At 48.7% G+C, this 22,228-nt stretch overlaps 1 protein-coding gene across 15 annotated transcripts in view; it reads right to left on the reverse strand.

Moving 5' to 3' along the window:
• Positions 1–18,865, reverse strand: part of FAM120B (family with sequence similarity 120 member B) — a 68,002-nt gene extending 49,137 nt beyond the window's left edge. For 3 of the 15 annotated variants that reach the window (XM_057738007.1, XM_057738008.1, XM_057738002.1), the window contains exons 1-4: positions 10,576–12,403; positions 9,728–9,998; positions 7,114–7,209; positions 4,963–6,288 (exon numbers count right to left, since the gene is read on the reverse strand). In XM_057738007.1, the coding sequence (XP_057593990.1) occupies positions 4,963–6,288; positions 7,114–7,146 (1,359 nt within the window). In that variant the 5' untranslated portion in view covers positions 7,147–7,209; positions 9,728–9,998; positions 10,576–12,403. The other 12 variants (XM_057738003.1, XM_057738013.1, XM_057738009.1 and 9 more) reach the window with 12 other exon arrangements.
• Positions 18,866–22,228: the final 3,363 nt, after the last annotated feature.

A 22,228-nucleotide genomic window follows, 5' to 3' on the forward strand; every position in this document is an offset into this window, starting at 1 on the left:
GCTCTCCTCTCTTCAACCACTTCTCACCCCAGTGATACTGTCTTACTGGAAACAGAGGCCTAACTGCTACCGCCTCAACGCATCTGGCCGGCTACCACAGATTCTTCAGTCTGAGAGTCAAGGGAGGCCCCTCGAAGGCCTCCATCTCCTTTCCTGTGTACACCACTGCCCCTCGTGGACCCTCTGGGACCCAACCACCACGGTTCTGCAAGAACCCTCCCTATGCTCTGGGAAACTGACCTCTTTCAGTCCTTCCCAACCAGTCACTCCACAGTCTGCCCCTTTGAGGTTCCCCTAAAGTGTCATCTCTGTAAACAGGAACTCGCCTCCCCGTGGCCCGATGGGCTCCTCACACTCACCCTGCACTGCCTCATTCACCTTGCCTCATCCCTCCTGATAAACCCTAAGCTCCCTGGGATCAGAAGCCGCACCACGTTCATCCACCTGTTCAGTCATTTGCTTATTGAGCAGAAACTATGTGCTGAGCCCTCATTTCTTTCTGCTCTGTGCGCAGCTGCGGCAGCATGCGCTAGCTGATGAGATGTGTGATTTAAATGGACACCACTTTCTCATCCAATGAGTAGTTAAGATCAGATGGCCTATAATAACTGCCATACGGGTTTCATGTTCCTGCAAAGAACATTCTTATTACTGCAGGAATAAGTTCATCCAGATTACTCTTCAGAATTTAAATCCACTTAAAATGTGCTCTGACAATAACCTGGAACATCAAAACCTCTGTGTGTCAGCGTCCCTGTTATTCACACACATGAAGCAGCTCAGTCACGCCCATTCATTACTGCAGACTTGAGTCTTAATCCCTTTAACTCCTCACTTCCTTCATATGTAAAACAGGCTTAACAAAGGTGCTGACCTCAGAACTACTGTGAGGAGGCTGGCACACAGTGCATGGCCAACAGCGTTAACTACTGCTCTCAGGCTGGACATACTTGAGTGTCTATCTCATGGGTAAAATTTCTTTAAATCAGGACAGCAGACAAGCTAGCAGCTTTAAGGTCAGCAAGGATTCCAAAAGAGTTATTGATGCTCTAACCAATCAAAGATCATTAGAAGTAGCCTATTTCTCTAGAACGCCCCTTTCGATATAGAATCTATAAGAAACAATATGGTTAGATATTTCATGATCCTTTTAAGGCAGAATATCTTCTAATTTTTTTTCCTATTCCCTCTTCCATTTCTTACTCTTTTTTATTTTAAAAGGGTTAGCGTTTTGACAAATTTATCTATAAAGTTATACTAAATTATATTCACTCTACCAAGAAATCTTCAATTTTGGCAACTGTACAGAATTTGAGATGTAACATTCTTTTCTGGGCATATATAAGGTTTTCAGAAAAATTCTCTATGATTATAATATTGATTCATTAATCAGCTCATCACCTCAGTACCTTTTATCTCTGCCCTGGACTGTAGATGTTACATAGCATTCCGTACTTGGGAAAGCTTTAACATATTCACCTAATCTGAAAATTCTAAAGAAAGAATTCAGTTTATCCAACAGTGTGTAACTCTGAAGGAAACAGCAATAGTTGTGGCGTGCACCCAGGTAACTGCTGCATTCAGCCACTTTGCACCTAAGGGTTTCTAGGTGACTACGTGTGGTCAAAATACACACGTCTGAATTCTGGTTACCTACTGACAGGGTTGGAAGACTCCATTGCAAAAAACTTTTTAAGGAAAAATTTAAGGGGAACTTAAGAAACTTCAAAATTGTTTTCAAAGGTTAGGTCAATAAATGTGTCACCAGAACAGCGCACCATCTGCCCTTGCCCTGACCCCACGGGCAGACAGGCCTAGGAGCCTCTCCCGGCCTCTTCCCGTCCCAGGCTCTTCCTGCCAAACTTCCTGAAAAAGCAACCCCATCCCTAGCTCCTGCCTTTTTCACCTCCGAACTGCTCCCCAAATCCCTGTAATCTGACACTCCCCCCCAGCACTCTGGGTGACCACAGCTCTCTAAGACCACCCAACCCTCCTATGTGCCAATCTCTACCGCCTCCGAGCCCCAAGTGCACTGCCCTCTGCAGCCCCAGGCACACCTGCCCATCTCCGCTTGCTCTTAAACCTGCCTCCCTGGGCCTCTGTCAGGATTATTCTCACCTCGTTCTCCTCTCCCCATGTCCCACACCCTTCAGGGCCTCATTTCTTCTACTTGGAGAGTTTCCACTACAGGTACAGCATACATTTCTAGCCATTAGATGGTCCCTGGGAAGCCTTCCTCCTGTTTAGCTCAGGTCAAGTCCCGACTCCCACCCCCACCCCGAGCGCAGGAGGAGTCTCGCCTCCAGAGCGAGGCTTACTTTCTATAAGTTTCACTGCTGAAACAACGCTTGAACTGTTTTCTTCTGCTCTAGTTCCACTTCCATCTCCCTCATTTCAGCTCATCTGTCTTTCACCTGAGTTTCTGGGATAGCCACATCTGTCCATGCTCTGCCGTGTACCCAATGTTTCAAAAAACAAACATCTGATCTCGCCACATCTCTGCTTGATATCCAATGCCTCCTCAGAGGATAAGAACTAAGTCCTAAACTGTCTCAGCGCACATGTGCTACCCTTTGTGGCTGGACCTAACCAGTCTGCACTTCCCTTGCAGGACACTGGGTGAGACAGCCAGGAAGCCAGGAGCACAGCAGAAACCCAGGTACGTATGGGGTGGGTGTGGTGGACGCAGCCAGGGTGCGTGGGGAGCCCAGACGGGACAGGTGAGAGGCATACACAGACAGGCGACGGGAGCGAGAGTGAGGGACTGGCAGGGACCAGAGCAAAACAGAAATGAGCAGAGAGGGCCTGGAATGGTGCTGTGAATGTGGCAGGTGACTGCTCAGAGTCCTGGGCTGGCTGAAAAGCAGACACTGCCCACATCTCAAATAAGACTTGGAGCAGGCTGGCTCCCATGCAAACCCCTCCACTTTTCTGCTTCTAGACTACTGACCACGACTGTGTCACCTCTCCAAGCGCCAATGAACTTCTAGACCAGCAGGGAGGGCAGCTGTGATCTTGTAAGGCATCAAAGGCTTGGGTTCAAACCTGGGGCTTGCCAAGTACTAGCTGTGTGACTCCTGTAGAAAATGTCACTTAACATTTTCGCACCTGTGTCCTCATGTGAGAGAGAGGCCAGGGCATCTAGCAAGAGAGCCGTGTGATGATTAACAGGGGATACAGTGAGATGTGTTATGGTAGAACCACCTGCGTAACCAAACTGAACACATGGAAGTCGAGCCCAGGTTCAGTTCTCTGTCCTTCCTCTACCGCTTCAGACGACTCCTCGTTCTCTGTTGAGGCCCCTGTTTCCATGATGTCATGTTCTGCTCCTCTCCCACTACCTGTCAGGACCTCCATGTGGAGGTCCACTTCTAACCTTCCTCCAATGTCCACCCACATTCTTTTTCCTCCAAAAAGCAGTTAAGAACGCTTCCAGGTAGAATAAATTTCTTAACTTCTTAATACTTTTTCACCATAACTCTCTTTAAACATGTATCACATTCCAGCTCTTGGATTCTCTGCTATACTGTACGTAACAGAGAAAGAGGGGGAAGACTCTTCTGACAGAAGAATCCTTGCAGTTCTACAGAAGGGAGGGAAGAAGTCACTAGAGAGAACCTAAAGGTACAAGAGGCAGAGAACACCCCTCCAACACTGAACTCGTGGCCTCTACCAGACAGACAGTAGGACAGGAGAAGGGGCTTGGCAGTGACAAGAACAATGAAGGTCCTGCCCTCACAGAATCGTCCCCCATCTAGCAAGAAAGACATAAACCAAACAGGACATTCCAAGGGCATGTGCTGCAAAAAATGCCAGGCACACACACAGGGTCCGTGGTCAGGGGGCTTCCTGAGTGTGTGATGGAAAAGCCAAGCAGGCACTGACTGGCAGAGGGGGCAGGAGGGCCACCCAGGAGGAAGACAAGTGCACACGAGGCTGCGAGCGGCCGAGGGGCAGACCACACGGAGCGGCAGGCAGCGGCCGAGTGACGGCTGCCAGCCTTGCTCGGGTTACTCTTGCCCTCCTGAGGGTTACGGAAGGCAATAAGGGCCTTCTTTCTGTGTGCAGCATGACAAACGGACTGGAAGGGACTGAAGTCTGTTTAGGAAGAGCTCTCAGAGAGGACCACAGTCATCCACACGAGTGATGCTTCGACCTAGGGTGCTGAGAGCCACTGAACAGATCGAAGTGACAAGACTTGGGAGAGACGGTTCCCAGGTTTATAAGCTGTGAAAGATGGTGACACAATGTCGGGACAATGAAAGGCTGCGGGTAAGCGCATTTGGGTCTGCACGTGCTGAGGTGCCTCGGGGATTCATGGGGACGTGCACCTTCTCCGTAACCAAAGGAGGACGAGAGGATTCACTGCGATAATACAGGTACTGCAGGAGACAGAACCTACACGCAGCAGGCGGTTAATAAACAGTCACCCTCCTTCAAAAACTATCAAGGCTCTGTACCACCTTCAGGACTACGTCCAAATTCCTAGCATGGCCCGTAACACAATCCACAGCCTGGCTGCAGCCTACCTTTTCCAATTACTTCCTCCTTACTTAGCCCTTCAAATCCCATGCCTCGGCTACCTGTCCCAGCCCTGTGCCTGGGGAGGGGACAGATTCCACACGCCACACCTCCAGCGCTCCCACAGACCCCATCTTCACCTGTTCAGAGCAAACCTCAGGCCCCACGAAGGCCTGGCTCCAGTTATACCTCCTCGGGGAACTTCTCTCTTTCAAGTTCCCAGCACACTCTCTGTAATGGTCACCTAACGACATGAGACAGAGTTTACAGTGTGAGTTTTCACATGTGTTGTATCATACTTCCTAGCTAAACTCCAAGGGTTCTGCGTCCTCCACAGTGTCTTAACCACTGCAGGCAGTCAATAAGTATTCGCTGACAAATCTATCAATGGGTACATTTTCAATCACGACATATTAGATTTGGGTGGGCACATCGACATACCTTTAAGATTTCAGGATCTGAAACCATAGTTACTTGTTGCTTGACTTCAGGCTCCATGTGTACAGGGTCTTCTTGTTTAATTTCAGGGTTTGTACAGATGGGTGCTTCTAGGTTAGATTCAGGGTCCACACCTACAGGTAATTTCTGCTTGGATTCAGGGTCTGAACTCATAGGAACGTCTTGCTTGGATTCAGGGTCTGAACTCATAGGAACGTCTTGCTTGGATTCAGGGTCTGAACTCATGGGAACGTCTTGCTTGGATTCAGGGTCTGAACTCATGGGAACGTCTTGCTTGGATTCAAGATCTGAACTCATGGATAATACCTGCTTGTCCAAAGTTACCACACCTTTAAGTTTTTGAAAAAACCATGGAGATTTCTGTCCTGGCAAAAGATATGATGCAACTCCTTTATAAAAAAGAGCTTTATTTGGTCCCAAAGGTAATATCTCTTCCAGCTTCTTCTCACCTTGATGCAACCGGAGAACCTTAGCTATGTGGTCTGCTACAGCCAAGACAATGTTACCTCTTTTGTTCAGGTTCTCTTTTCCAGAGGTGTAGGAAGACAAGCACTTGTACCGAAAGCTCTCGAACATGCCCTGTGGGATGACGTCATTGCCAAGCAGGCAGGCCAGAAGAGGAAGGTCAGACAGGCTGAGACCCAGAACCTGGCAGAGCTTCTCTCGACACAGCATGACGGTGTCCAGACTGTCCAGGGAGAGCTCACTGATGGAGAAGTAGGGACAGGTGTCGTAAATTAAGTAGTCAGTGTCTTCCCCAAGAATCCCAAGACAGTTGTTCTGGAGGCCGTAGGCAGCCACCTCATAGTCGGCCTCCCGTAAGGAGCACAGGGTTTCCTGACCCAGGGCCTTCAAAGCAAACTGAGTGAATATGGCCAGCCCCGAGGGGATGAAGAACATGTTTCTGCTGGGCTGCTCCTTGTGGGACTTGATGTAATGGAAGATTCTGGCTATCTCCCTGTTGTTCTTGAGTCTTCGTTTCACCCACTCATCTCTCTTGCACTGCTCCACCATGCCATCAAAGAAGAAAGTCAACTTGATGCCGACAGCCGTAAAAGTTTCCACAAATTCTCGCAAAGAAGAAAAGTACTCCCGCCACTGGCCGCCACAGACCCAAGACTCCGGCGTGTACCAGTACCTGAGGCAGCACATGGCATCAACCACGACGGTCGGAGCCCCTCCAGGATGCCTGCTTCGGTGTTGCTCCGCCAGCTCCTTGAAATTGACCACTGTGCACACGTGGGGGCAGCTACTCCCCACAAACCCCTGTAAGCCTCTCACGCCCATGGCTGCCCTCCCGGGAAGGATCTGGAAAGGAAAAGAAATGAGTAATTATCACCAGACAGTATTTAACGTTCACTCTGTCTCCAACACAACACGGAGCACATCACGTTGGTCAGCAGCCTGAAGGGCCGTCCCCAGACACGGCCGCGGACGGCACCTGCGCAAGAGGTGTGGGGTCGGACGTCCACCAGAGCAGCACAGGGCGGCGCCCTTTCAAGACGTTCACTAAGACTACGGTTCAAGAGATTTCTCACCAAAGTTCAAAAACAGGTTAACGATTTCAAAGAAGGAATACGTCCCATCTAGGAGCTCAAGTAGAATTTTGAAAACCTAAAACGTAAAGTTGATACGTGCAACACTAATGTTCCTCAAAATAATTCTGCTGCATGAAAGGAGCTGGGCCAGGGAGCACACACTGCGTGAGCCACTTACCTAAAAGCCTGGCTTGCCGAGAGCCGAGCTGCCTGCCATGGCAAGAGCTCTGGGGTGGTCTGCAGTAGGGCCGGAGGAGGAAGGGACTGACAGAGTGGAGTCAGGTGATGGATGCACTCGCCACCTTGGCTGTGGGGGTGGTTCACAGGTGAACGAATGCTCAACCTCTCCAATCATACACTGTACACACGTGCAGTTTCCTGTGCATCACGTGTATCTCAATAAAGGTGTTAAAAAGACAACTACGTGAAAATTTACTAGGCCAAACGTCCGCAACATTTGAGGTGGTAACTGACTTTGGATGGAAAACTGCCTATTCTAAAATGTAAAAACACACAAAATTGTTCAGAGTTAGAATTCACAATCTGGAAAAAAATCTAAGCAGAGTCCTTTATATAATAAGTATGATGTCCTTACACATAATAAAAGACGTAATATAGCCAGCAACATCCATTAGCAGTCAGACATCTGTTATCTTAATGGCCTATTCTTTTCATCAGGGCTTCGTGTTCCCTGATAAAAGAAAACAAAAAAAACCCTTACGATGCAAACAGCAGCACAAGAGCAAACAGTGCCTCTCCCAGGCTGGGGACGGAGGCAGCAGCCCCAAGTGGCCCAGGCACAGCAGCAACAGCTCCTGTCTGCGCCACGTCCTGCCAGACTGCGCTGGGCATTCAACACACCCACCTTCAAAACAACCCTGACAGGTAGAAAACGGTAAGCCCTATTTCAGTAAATAAATTACTAGGCTGGGGAAAGGCCTCCTCGTGGACTATCTTTGAAGAATGTACTTGCCTGTGAATGGACACGGGCCCCTAACAGAATTTGAAGTTATCTTCTAATAGCCATTAATAATAAAGAATGTCTGAAGACTGAGTGGACACAAATAGCACACATTTAAGTTGAAACTGAGTGAGGCCTTGCTCATTAAGATGCTACACATAATGGATCCACAAGCCCCAAACCACTGCAGACCTATCACCAGGACCGGGCTCATCTCGGGAAAGGGTGTGTTTCTGAAGCAGAGGATGGACTTCATAACATGATTATCTCAACCGTAAGGCAGTTCTCCAGTCGGGCCCTCTGGGCCTGGTGTGGAAAGGGGATATGTTTCATAACACGAAGAGGGGCTGTGAGACCGTGCAAGAAACCCAATGAGAGTACCCAAGGCAGACGCTACCCAGCGGGAGGATGCCTCTCTCTCTGCGGAGAGGAGACCTGCCTCTTTCCGGCTCCGTGCAGGTGCTGAGCACACCCCCAGCAAGCGCACACAGAGCCGGAGCCCGAGGCGGGAGGGGGAGCACCAGGGCCCCTTCCCTCGCCCCCTACCCCCACCCCGCACAGACGCCGGCCCGTTTGTCCAGCAGCTCTCCCACATTTGCGTTGGCTGCCTTCCCTCACCAATAAAAAGACATTTTTGTTTCAAGCATTTTTCTACTAAAACTGCAAGTGACAACACTGAGTTTCTTGAAACACTCTCCTCTTTATTTGGCAAGAATTCGGGCTCAGCCTCTGCTTTGATTTTATTCAAATGTTTTTCCTCCTTGCTTACCCCAGGAGTGAAAAGCTCACTATTTTTTAAACATGTACTGGTTCTTCCTGTCTTTCACACTGCCAATTTCTCCCAGTTTGAATCACAAATTACCTCAGGAATGTTATGTTACAATGTGCTCTTCTACAGCATTTACAAAGGAAATTTTGGATGAGGGGAGGTTTGGGAACTGGGAACACTAGAGGGGCCTTCTGGCATTTCAGCTCTTCAGAGTTAATACAGGGTGAGCCGTCACCAATGCAGTCAGTGTGTGTGAAAGGACAGGCGTAAGAAGAGAAATCTGTGCATATTACCTTTTTAAATAACTTTTTTCTGTCTTTTTAAGCCTATTATTGCTAAGAGCATAGGCTGAGGATTTACATTCTCTAAAGGCAGTTTTTAAGATGATTGTAAATGTATAGAATATAAATATTACATAATATGTGCTGTAAAATTATACATACATATACATACATAAAATTTCATTTATTCCACCTGCAAATTACACAGGAAATTGTCATTATCTACATAACTGTTGTTTGGAAAGAAAATAAAAGTTATCTCATCAGGTAGGAGTCCTAATTGCCCAAAATACAGTCTGGAGTCATCCATTCATGCGGGCCGCGGGGCAGAAGATGTCACCCTGTCAGATCCCTAACACCCAGCACAGTATCAGCACGCGAGGGGCCTGGCAAGCGTCTGTGAATGAATAAATGGACAAAGGCATCAAAGGGCAGATGTATAAAGAGAAACCAGGAGTCGACAAGTTTACAGACTCCAACTGTGGGCAAAGAAAGAGTACAAAGTAGAGTCTGCCCTCGAGCAGCTGACAAACCGGCCTGGGAAAGGCAGCACCCACGCAGCAGACTTTAGGATGGAGCAGTGGCAGGCGAACAAGCACCGTCAGCCTGCGCGACGCGGGGCGGGGGGGGGGGGCTCGCTCCTAGCAGTGGCTTTGTTCTCCTTCCACCCAGACCAGTCCCAAGGTCCTGGGCTACCAGTAAATGAGGCCTGCAGAGAAAGGAGAGACCCAGAAGCTCCTTTACTCACAATCTTGGAACTGAGAAACACTTAGAGAAATGGAGAGAGAGGCAGGCCTCCGCAAAACACCCTTTGCACTCCATCTGCCACTGAGAGAAGGGGGTCAAAGGCTTCACATGGAGAGTCACTCTGGACCCACGGGCAGCCCAGGGCACACCGCCATGGAGCAGTGTTTGCAGGACAACGAGTACCAGCAGTTGTGGCCGCCTCAAGGCACACACAGCATCCCAAAGGTGTCAAAGCACTATGTTCAAAGGTGAAAAGACAAACCAAAACACAGAGTACCGAGCGGACTGTGGGACAGGAAGCTGGTTCTGAGAGCAGCGGAGGGCTGGCAGGCCAAAATGAGCTTTTTGAAGGTGGAGACAGAGCAGGTTAATGTCCTACAAAAATAAAACCATAACCTTTGGATAGAGCTTTATCAGACAGAAATAATGTCTCTACAAGACACAAACCTACAAATTAACATGTAGCAACGGTGTCTGGGCTCTCAGAGAGGGACATTCTGTTAGAAAGCTGGATAATCTTGGGTGAATCTCCTCGACAATGTCCCAGGATTCGGTGAAGAACCGACACCCTCTTTTTCCCTTGCTTCACGTCTGAGGTTTGGATAACTGTTCTCTCAGTGGTAGTCAGTTGCCTGGGCCCGGCCCTCCCACGAGGCCCCTCACGCCTTGAAGTGGAGGATCTGAAGTCCGCTGTTCTCGCCTCTCCTCCCCACGAGCCCCACCTAAAAAGAGAAACTTACAGGGACCCTTACACAGCAGGGGAAGAACAGGGACTGAAAATTCAGAGATGAAAACGTGTCCCAGGCCAGCACACGAGACACAACAACTGCTCAGTGTTTACTGGAATTCACGAATGCACAGCCAGCCAGGGCAGCTGGTGAATGGAGAGTGGTCCCGGGAGGCTGCACCCAGGCTGCTCTCCCTGTGTCAGAGGCCTCCACACGCGACTCTCCGAACTACGGGCCAACATGCTCTCCTTGACCAAACTTTCGTGAGGCTCCGGGGCCCTCCCCTCAACAGGCCTCCACCCTGAGCTCATTCTTACCAATTTTAGCCAGATTCCCGCTGAGTCAGTTTAATAAACCCCCATCCTTGAGACATGACCCCCCGCAAGATCTGATCTAACTGCTCCCCCACCCTCGATCCCCACTGACCCTCATTCTGCTGGAGGCCATCAACCCGCTGGTGTCTGCGCTGCGTTCAAACTTGAGCCCACCTCTCTCCCCACTCAAGTCTTGACGAGAGTCCTTCTCACTGTCTTAACAAGTGTCAGAGGGATGTTTTAACACTAACTCCCACCTCAATAAAGTTGATTCAAAGTAGAAATGGAAAGCCTCCAGCCGTCACGCCTCCAGATTCAGGTGCCCTGAAGGATCCTTCAGACCACACTCCGGTCGTGACGACGGATGCCAAGACTCAGAAAGCCGCGCGTGGCTGATGGGGCTGGGAGCTCAAGCCCCCTCGGCTGCGTCCGAGGGAAAAGACAGCAGGCCAGGCAGCACAGCACTGAGGACACAAGGGAAGCTAAGCTGAGATTCTAACCTCCACTATTAGCAGTGCATCTCGGAGCAAGTTACTCCATTCTTCTCATCTGCAAAACGAGGTTTATAAGACTCAATTGCTGTGATACAATTTTATTTATATTATAAATTTAGTCATCATTTTTCATTAGTTGAGAAAGTTTAGTGAAATAAGCCCAGCACCAGTCAAAATTACTAAATAATCTCAAAATTTAAAACAAAGCCATATAAATTTTAGTTGGGCTTTACTAAACTTATGATTTTTACAGCCTATATTACTTTTCAATATCAGGAACATACTTATAAGTTTTTTTTCTGATTAAAAAAGTAGCCATGTTCTTTGCAGAAAATTCAGGACAGCACAAAGAGAAAAAAACTGCTCAAAATCTCATCTTCCAAGCATGATCACAACAAATATCCAAGTACGTATTTCTTGTCTTTTTAAAATTATCCAGTTACTAAAAAGTAGGATCATGCTTTTCTATAACCTAGTTCTGTGTCTCAGTTTATTATGAATACATTCCCAAGTCACAATGTTAACCTTCTCCTACCACGTCACTTTTAATGGATGCACAATGCAGACGTCACAGGAGCCATTTACCCCTCTGCTGAATGCCTGCTTCCAACGCTGCGCGCCAACAAGAACGGGAGGCACATCAGCGAATGTGCATCTCTGAGCACAGCATCTCTGATCACTTCCTTGGGATTAATCTTAGACCTGAAGCTGCTGAGCTGACGCAAAAGCACATACTGGTCATTTTTCTCCACCTATAGTTGTAACCCATTCATGCTTACTTCTCCTCAATGATACCAGGTGACTTTTAGACATAAATCGGATTCACTCATTTGGCAAGTACCTTTGTCATCACTACAGCAGACGTGGAGCCATGACTAAGACAGACAGGGTTCCTGCCTTCTGGTAGCTTACACTCCAGCAAGAAAACCTCCAACAAGCAATAATCACTGGGCATTACTGTAGGGCAAAGAAAAGCTGAGAGCATGAGGAACATTCAGCGGAAAGACCCACCCCAGACCTGGGACCCACAACGGCCATCCTTGGGGGGGAGGGGGGGCAGGGCGTGGCCTGAGCAAGAGAAATAAGGGATGAATTTCTTTTTAAGTCCATAAGGTGTCTTTTTTTTTTTTTTATTATTAAATCAATGTTTCTAAGGTGCTTAAAATATCTGTTCTATTAGGTAGTTTAACCTGCAACTTTACTATATTATAAATGTGTTCTTCAACATGGAAAATGGGGGGGGGGTGGGAAACAAAACCCTTCAGTGGGGCCAGAACCTCTGCTGGAAGGGAAGAAGAGTGTGGAGAGATGAAGGAGGCTGCAGCAACAGGGGTTTCCAAACCCACACACACGTGTACACTTTGTCCTAAGGGAAAGCAGATGTCACTCAAGGCTCTAAAGCAAACGTGCTTCAGAAGCACTGCCCTGCCTGTGCTGCAGAGGAGGGACGAGGCGGGCCAGACTGGGGATACCTGGCTACCCCGGATGCTGCCCACCACCCTCCCTAGTCTGGAAGAACCCCAACACTGGAGAGACGCAGAGCAAAATACAGAGGAGGGAGGAAGGAGACTCTTCTGCCCCCCGCTACCCCCCCCCACCCCCCCAAATATACCAAAGGCATGAGATCCAGCAGCTGTGGACACAGCAACGAGCAAGACCAAGTCCCTAAGACATGCACCTTGAAAGAGGGAGCGAAGGCTCAGGGTCCGTCAGGAAAGAAGCAAGACTGGGGGTGTGCAAACACATGTCAAAACGCACCAAGCTGTACACTTGAAATACGTGCAGTGTATTCCACAAGCCCCACAACGGACGCCCCTCCAGTCCCACTGGCACACTATCAAGTTTTGTTCAGACTCTATTGTGAGGCACGCCTGCCAGCAAAGAAGGCAGGAAGAGCTGGCGGCTGGGCGGCAGCCAGCAGTGTGTGCTGCTAAGTCACCTGCCCAAGGTCACAGGCAGTAACGGCAAAGCCGGGATTTGAATCCACCTGCCTCCAAAGCTGGCTCCTCGTGCTCGCTGCGGCAGCACATACACAAAGCTGGTTCCTCTCACTAGGGGACCCCCCACCCCCAACACTGCACTTCAGAGGGATCTGGTGGCTGCTGGCACCCAGGAAAAACCAAATCACACAGAACTAGCCTGTGGGGCACACGCTTAGACCAGAGCACTCCTTTTTGAAGGTCCTCCCTGTCCCAGGGGCCCTAACAGAATGGATGGATTGAAGGAGCAACCCAGAAGGCTTGACCCTGGGCTTTTCCTTACTGGAGTGCAGCTGTAGAAAACCCCTTATAGGTCAATGAACATAGAAAAGGAAAATGCCTGCCACCTGTAAAAACTTATGCCTCAGTGTGATACACCATATTAACAAACTGAAGAATAAAAACCACATGATCATCTCAACAGATGCATAAAAAGCTTTCAACAAAATTCAACACCCATTTATGATAAAAACTCTCCAGAAGGTGGGCACAGAGGGAACCTATCTCAATATAATAAAGGCCATATATAACAAACCCACAGCAAACATCATTCTCAATGGTGAAAAACTGAAAGCGTTTCCTCTAAGATCAGGAACAAGACAAGGGTGCCCACTCTCACCACTACTATTCAACACAGGTTTGGAAGTCCTTGCCACAGCAATCAGAGAAGAAAAAGAAATAAAAGGAACCCATATTGGCAAAGAAGAAGTAAAACTGTCACTGTTTGCAGATGATATGCCGCTATACACAGAAAATCCTAAAGATGCCACCAGAAAACTACCAGAGATCAACAATGAATTTAGTAAAGCTGCAGGATACAAAATTAACACACAGAAATCTCTTGCACTCCTATACACTAACAATGACAGATCAGAAAGAGAAATAAAGGAAACAATCCCATTCACCATTGCAACAAAAAGAATAAAACACCTAGGAATAAACCTGCCTAAGGAGTTAAAAGATCCATACTCAGAAAACTATAAGACACTGATGAAAGAAATCAAAGATGACATAAACAGATGGAGAGACATACCATGTTCTTGGATTGGAAGAATCAATATTGTGAAAATGACTATACTACCCAAAGCAATCTACAGATTCAATGCAATCCCTATCAACTTACCAATGGCACCTTTCCACAGAATTAGAACCAAAAAAATATGTATGGAGACACAAAAGACCTCGAATAGCCAAAGCAATCTTGAGAAACAAAAATGGAGCTGGAGGAATCAGGATCCCTGACTTCAGACTATATTACAAAGCTACAGTAATCAAGACAGTATGGCACTGGCACAAAAACAGAACTATAGATCAATGGAACATGATAAAAAGCCCAGAGATAAACCCACGCACATATGATCTCCTAATCTTTGACAAAAAAGGCAAGAATATACAATGGAGAAAGGATAGCCTCTTCAATAAGTGGTGCCTGGAAAACTGGACAGCTACATGTAAAAGAATGACATTAGAACACTCCCTAACACCATACACAAAAATAAACTCAAAATGGGTTAAAGACCTAAACGTAAGGCCAGACACTATAAAACTCCCAGAGGAAAACATGGGCAGAACACTCTTTTACATAAATCACAGCAAGATCTTTTTTGATCTACCTCCTAGAGTAATGAGAATTAAAATAAAAATAAACAAATGGGACCTAATTAAACTTAAAAGCTTCTGCGCAGCAAAGGAAACCATAAACAAGACAAAAAGACAACCCTCAGAATGGGAGAAAATATTTGCAAACGAATCAACAGACAAAAGATTAATCTCCAAAATTTACAAGCAGCTCACACAGCTCAATATCAAAAAAACAAACAACTCAATCAAAAAAATGGACAGAAGACCTAAAAAGACATTTCTCCAAAGAAGACACACAGATGGCCAACAAACACAAGAAAAGATGCTCAACATCACTAGCCATTAGAGAAATGCAAATCAAAACTACAATGAGGTATCAATTCACACCAGTCAGAATGGCCATTATCAAAAAATCTACAAACAATAAATGCTGTAGAGGGTGTGGAGAAAAGGGAACGCTCTTGCACTGTTGCTGGGAATGTAAATTGATTCAGCCACTGTGGGGAACAGTACAGGGATTCCTGAAAAAGCTAAAAATAGAACTACCATATGACCCAGCAATCCCAGTACTGGGCATAACCCAGAGAACACCATAATCCAAAAAGACAAATGCACCCCAATGTTCACTGCAGCACTATTTACAATAGCCAGGACATGGAAGGAACCTAAACGTCCATCAACAGACAAAGGAATAAGGAAGATGTGGCACATATATACAATGGAATATTCCTCAGCTGTAAAACGGAACGAAACTGGGTCATTTGCAGAGACATTGATGGACCTAGAGACTGCCATACAGAGTGAAATAAGTCTGAAAGAGAAAAACAAATATCATATATTAACGCATATATGTGGAATCTGAAAAAATTGGTACTTCCAATCTTATTTACAAAGTAGAAACAGACAAAGATGTAGAGAACAAACATATGGATACCAAGGGGGAAGGGGGGGCAGGATGAATTGGGAGATTGGGATTGACATATGTACACTATTGATACTAAGTGTAAAACAGATAACTAACGAGAACCTACTATATAGCACAGGGAACTCTACTCAATGCTCTGTGGTGACCTACATGAGAAGGAAATCCAAAAAAGAGGGGATATATGTACACATATAGCTGACTCATTTTGCTGAACAGTATAAACTAACACAGTGTTTTAAAGCAATTATACTCCAATTAAAAAAAAAAACTTAGGCCTCATTAATCCAAAATTCAGAATAAGACTCCAATATAAATTTTAAACTCACAAGTAGAACTGAAATAATTTACTCATAAGAGACTTCTCAGGCTCTGATTTATCATCTATAAATTACTCTTCCACACAGTTCTAACAATTATCTGCTAAGTCCACAGGAAAGAAAAGTATGGTAAGGTCATTTGAAGCAGGTATGTGCATACTGACAAGGGTGAGAACGTCTGACAGCTGACCTGGGGAAAGCAAAGGGACAGAAAAACTAAAAGAGGCTGAAAGACATAAAAACTCCAAACAAATAACAGGGACAACAGTTGCACATGCCTCAACAAGCCCTAACACTGTTTGCGTCAAAACATAACAAATTATGTTTAAAATGTTTACCTGAGATCATACCACAGGGATTAGGGAATGCTCACATCACATTTAGCACATTCTATTAAGAAACCAGGGAATGGATCCAGTGGTTAGGACTCTGTGCTTCCACTGCAGGGGGCCCAGGTTCAATCCCTGGTCGGGGAACTAAGATGCTACAAGTCACGCAGTGCGGCCAAAAAAAAAGCAAGCAAGCAGGGAGATATTCTATTTTAGAAAGATTTCCATCTTAAATGTGAGATTTTGGTGTTTAATGGGCAGAAATCCAAAATTAAATTATCCAGAAAACTCTGCTGTTCAAAGAGTTACTGTTCCCTTGTCCTCACTGCCTACTGTTTTATCATAAGTGACTTAGAGTAACTTACATGAATCTGTAGTGAGTTAACTCTTTGGGCTAAAGTACTGATGGGGAAAGCATCCATCCCTGCCGCACACTTCCTAGGGCCCAGCGTGCAGGCGGGTGTGCTGCTGGATAGGCGTGTGGAAGGATAAACTCGGTCCGTGTTACAGTAAGTGTTCTACAAGAGCTGACTTAGAGGGACTCCTCCTTCTTTGAATAATACTTGTTTATAAGGAAGTGGGTGCTTAGGATCTGGCTTTTTTAGCTAGCATTGGCCCTGGTTTACTGGCTGACTGAAGACAAATCATTGACTCTTTGTACGTTACTGATTTCCTTATTCGTAAAGATAAGGTAATGATTTACCTCTCAATGTGGCGGATTTTAAACTACTACTATAAAACCTTTTAGAAATACCTTATTACATTTATATAAATAATTTAAACCTTAAATAACATGTTTTAATGCTCTGAAGACTTTCCAACGTAACACCTTACAAAGAAACAGAAATTTGCTTCTAAAAGCAAATGAAAATGTACATTATTCACACTTGTTACAAAGCTATATAAAAGTAACTGACAGCATGAGGGGTGCCTCACTTTCAAACTAATAAAATAAGGATGCAATTTATTCCTCTGAATGAACTTCCCGTGTATGATCCTAGCTTCCATGGAGGTAAGAGGTGCTTTGCTGACCTCAATTAAGAGGACTTCCCTTTTTACTTTCCACCTTTTCTTGAAGGAGGCAGCAACCCAGCAGTGAAGGAAATCAAACACACGCACTGTTGCGGCAATTCTGCCCACCATGCTGAGCTGCCAGTCTCTGGCATCTCTCCTCCTGACCCAAGAGCAAACCAGGACCAGGTTACGGCAGGAATCCCACCAGCTTCATTCATTCATGTTTTCTCTCTAAGCCTCAATAAGAAGCACACACAAGGAGGAGTAGGGGGTGCGGAGGGGAAAGTCTGAAGGACAAGAATGCCAAAACCAACACAGCAGGATAGGACTAATGGCCAGTTTCGTAGGGATCCAAGTATGGTAGGGCCTGAAACATATAATTTGAGGTCCCTCTTTTAAAAAAGAATACACAATTATAAACACAAGACCACTGAGCTCCTTTCCAGTGCCTTGGAAGGGGCCCGTGAAAGTGAGGACCCTGAAGCTTGAACTTCGTTCGCTTTACAGTAAATGTGCCCCATAAATGACTGATTCAGGCTCAGGGAGTAGGCAGAACCCCAGAATAGTAAAACCGCTAAGCAACCTCTGCCCTCATCTACTGTGGTCTTCTCAGTTCACAGATGAGGAAACTGTGGGCCAGAAGTGACTGGAGAGTTCCACATCTGGAAGATCAGGTAGTTACAAATGACGCAAAGAAACTGGAAGGTAGGGTGGTCAGGAAACGGCACACGTGGAGATGAGCCGTGTGCAACCCGACAGAGCCAAGGCGTTCTCACTGCTTTCCGTGAACACGGCCAATAAAGAACGCGCTGCTGGAGTCCTGAGACAGAGGAACGGCCAGGCTGGGGGAGAACCGCTCCGGCTGAGCTTAGAGATGGCAGGGGTGGGGCGATGGGAAAACGCACATATCGAGAACGTGTGACGGCTGTGGTGGCGCAGGAGGGCGTAGCTCCTGACGCCGGGTCCAAACTCGGACAGGTCAAAGAGCTCGGGAGGATGGGAGGCCGCGACTCAGAAAGGACAGGGACGGAGGGCAGGACACAAGGAGGACACCAAGCACGAGGACGCAGCGCACAGAACGCCTGGCAGAGAGGGAGGAGCCGGCGCTGCAGACCTGTGCGCGCTCTGCGCCCCATCCCGCATCACCCACCCGGGTGCTCGAGCCAAAGACGTGCGGCCCACGGGAAACGCCACGGCCTCACTCCCTCCCCGTCCGCCTCGCCTCCAAGCCCTCCCCACGACGGTTTCCAGGTCTTCCGTCCTAAAGCCTCCCCTCCCTAGACGCCTGGAAAGCTGTCCTCACGCGCAGTCAGCCCCGGCCCCACCCCGGGCTCTGCGCCGTCGCTTCCCCGTCCCCGGCTCTAAGCGAGCTGCCTTTCCCTCAAGCCCGCTCGTCGTGGGCGCGGGGCCCCCCGGCACCTCCCAGCCCCCTCATGCGAGGCCCGGCCGGCTCCCGACCGTGTGGAGGCCCCGACGCCTCCGCGGCCGGCTGCGCCCGCCCTCCTCCCCGAGGCCGCGGCGCCTGCTGGGGGCCGGGCGCCGGCGGAGGGCGCCCAGGCTCGAGAACGCGAGCGCCGAGACCGGAGGCCGCCCCCCGGGGGACGGCCGACAGGGGCCCCGAGGCCGCCCGGAGCCGCCCTGCTCCCTTCAGGGCGGGAGGCGGGGCCGGGGCGGCGCCGGGAGGGGCGGGCAGGGCGCTCGCAGCGGGGTCGCGCGGGCGGGGAGACGCGGCCCAGGGGCCGCGACGGCGAGAACGGCGAGAGCAGCCGCCGCGCCGAGGCAACGGCCGAGAGCGGCCCACGGGCACCGGCGCCGCAGGCCCGGCCCTACCTAGTGACTCGCCCGCGCCGCCCTCGGCCCGCCGCAGCCGCCGCGCGCTCCCGACCCCGCTTCCGCTTCCGCTCCGGCGTTTTCGCTCGAGAGACCGCTCCGCCCGCGCGGGGGGCGGGGCCTGCGCGGCCGGGCCCCGGAGGTGCGGGGGGCGGGGCCCCGAGATGCGCAGGCGCCGGGGCGCCGCGCCCGTCGCCTCGGAAACGGCGCTGTGCTTCCGAGGTCGGGGTCGCGCCTCGCCGGGCTTCCGCAGGCGCCCCGGCGGCGCGGTGGGCCGCGGTGGGCCGCGGGCGGGGGCGGGCGGCGCGGAGGCAGGCGGCGGGCTAGTAGCCCGCGCCCCGCGGAGGCCGGCGGCCGGGGGCCCTGACCGGGCGCTCTCCAGCCGCGGCTCCTTGGCGCGCCGTCCCGCTCGACCCCGGTCCCGGCGTTTGTACGGCCGCGAGGAGGGCGGCTCTTCCCAGCCCGGCCGCCCGGGGCCGCGGCCGAGCGCGGGCGGGAGAGGAGCCTCGCGAGCGTGGCCGGCACGGCGCGGCCGCCCGGGCCTTGTGGAGCCCCCGGGGCGTGCTGGCGGGGCTTGCGGCCCGCGCGCCGCGGGAGCTCCGGGGGCAGCGGGCGGGGAGCGGCCGGGGCCCGGGGCGCCGCCGCCTCGGCCTGGTGGCCGGGGAGGCCAGCCTCAGGGCCGGTGCCTCTGGGCCGGGGGACAGGCGGGCCCCGGGCAGCACGCACTTCCCATCCCGGTAGTCACGACGCCACCCCTTCCTCTGCGGCCGAGAAACCATTTTGGTAACCGAGTGTGACGACAGAAGGATAGCTTTGAGACCAGTCTGATTTATTAAGTGAGTATCTGCCACACTTAAATTAGTAACGTCAGTTACTTAAGATGTATCTCAAAACCCGTCCTGACACGTGACATGTCTAAGGAGGGCGGCTGCAAGCCCCAGAGAGCTAGCGGCTTCCCTCAGGGAAATGAGAGGGTCAAATACTGTTCCTGCAGAGCCTCTTGCAGGTCAAACACTCAGAAATCATCGCGGAATTGATGGGCATCCCCTGGTGGTCCAGTGGTTAGGCCTCCGCTTCCACCGCAGGGGACCCGCGTTCATCCCTGGTCAGGAACTAAGGTCTCGCCTGCTGTGGCGCAGAGGGGGAGAAAAGCATCACCAAATTAAAGTACACCGTGCGTACGTGTTAGACACTCTGGGAAGCAATCGTCGCTCCATGCAGCACACAAGGCTTTCACTTCCTGTCGATATTTTTTTCCAAACTCAATAAATGGGGCCCAGCAGCTCCTACTGGTTGGGTGCCACAGTGTTGCACCAGCAGCGTGACATGGTCTCTGTGGCCCGCCCGTGGCTGGGGACACACACGCTTCGAATACCAGGGAGGAGGTGAGGCACAGAGTGAGGGGCGAGGAAGGCGGTGAGGACACAGTGTGAGGGCTGCGCCTGCACGGGCGGGCAGAGTCCGAGGCAGGACTAGGAGACGAAGGACTTCTAGGCAGAAGGCGCACCCCTAGGCAAGAGGGGGAGGTGGGGCTTCAGGCGGTGTGAGGGAGCACCCGGCACCCCAGGCTCGAGGAGCAGCAGCCTCAGCTGACGGACAGCGCAGACCGGGGGCCAGCTTGTGAGGCAGGCTGACCACGCCCCTCCGGTTGCCCTGTTTGAGTCCTGCCACTTGGCAGCGCCTGGCTCTACCCCACAGAGCTGCCAGTAAGCACTTCTGCCTCCCTCCTAAACATGCACAGATAACCAAGGGTCGACAGATATTTGAGGAAGACAGGAAAAAGTGGGGAAAAAAACAATCTAGGAAGAGGAAAAAAATCATTAAAAACTTTATTTGTATTATTTGTGGTCTCTGAAGATAATACATCGGTGAAAGGAAAAGGTATATAAAAGAACATTCAGAAAATAAAAGCTCTTGAAAATTAAAAAAGCAATAATTTAAAGATTGATGAGAAGATAAATTTGATGATATCTCTTGGATAATAGAACAAAAAGATGGAGAAAGAAAACCATAAGAAAATTACAACGTTAAGAAGTTTGACATCTGAAAAATAGGAGTTAAAGAGAACAGACAAAAATGAAGAAGAGGAAATTATTCAAGCAATAATTCAAGAAAAGTTCCCAGATCTAAAAGACATGCTCTCGCATGAAAAGGACCCACCAAATGGCCATCCCAGCAAACTGTATATGAAGATCCGTGAAGGCACATCATCACAAGGTGTCAGGACACCAGGGGCAGAGAAAGGACCTTAAAGAGTTTCCATAAGGGAAAACAGAAGGGTCACATTTAGGGATTGGAAACCAGGATGGCATGGAAGTTTTTAATAGAATTCCTGAAATTCAGTGGAGCATGAAATTTCAGAATTCTGAAGGAAATAATTCTAACATGGAATTCTACTCAAGATCAAAATATTAGTTAGGGCTTCCTAGGTGGCGCAGTGGTTAAGAATCCGCCTGCCAATGCAGAGGTCACAGGTTCGATCCCACATGCCGCGGAGCAACTAAGCCTGTGTGCCAAAAAAATATATATATATTAGTTATAACTGTGAGGGTATAAAAAATATATTTTCAGATATGCAGCTCAAAAATATTATCTACCAAATTCTTTATCTCAGATACCTGCTAGAGGATATTCCCCCAAACTAAGAGGCCAAGAAAGGCATATTTAGGATCCAGTCAGTAGGAAATTCAAGTGAAGAGAGAGGTGGGAAATCCCAGGAGGAAAGCTAGAGACACATCTCAGAGAAAAAGCCAGTCCACGGAATGCCTGGGGTGTTGAAGTATTTTAAAAGGAGATCTTCAGAGTCTGACGACAGTATGTAACAGGTACATAGAAAAGTCAATAAGCAAATAAGTTTGGCAATTGTTGAATCCATTAAAGACAAAATTGTACAAAAAAGAAAATGTAATCCTAGCATATGCCTCAGCTGTGAATAATGATTCCATAATTTTAATGAAGTAAATACTGAACAATACTTTAATCAAAAGGATGCTATAACTATTTTTGAAAATCTGGGAAGTGATCTTCTGTGGGTTCATAAATATACGTGTGTCTGGGAAAGTAGGTAGAAGTGTTAAACCTTCATCTTCTAGAGTTAGGAAGTCCATAGACAATGTACACAACTGAAAAAGACATAGCATTTGAAAGTTTTTCAGAAAGAAATATGAGTAGATTTCAAAATAAGTTAAAAGGAAAGGGAAGAATTGGGAGTGGGAATGCAAAAAATTGCTTTTTTTGTTGTTGTTGTAAACCTAGAAGTACTATTTGAATTTTAAAATCTATAAGCATATTTACTTTGATAAAGGAAAATGTTTTAAGTTTTAAGAAGTAATTCAGTGAGTAATACAATGGTAGTAAGTGGTACAATTATTACTGAAATCTGAAGTCTAACGGCTTCTTAAAATTTTTATGCCTACACTACACTACAGCGAAGGAAAGGAA

The sequence above is a fragment of the Hippopotamus amphibius genome, chromosome 6, assembly GCF_030028045.1.
Source record: "Hippopotamus amphibius kiboko isolate mHipAmp2 chromosome 6, mHipAmp2.hap2, whole genome shotgun sequence".
Classification (NCBI taxonomy): domain Eukaryota; kingdom Metazoa; phylum Chordata; class Mammalia; order Artiodactyla; family Hippopotamidae; genus Hippopotamus; species Hippopotamus amphibius.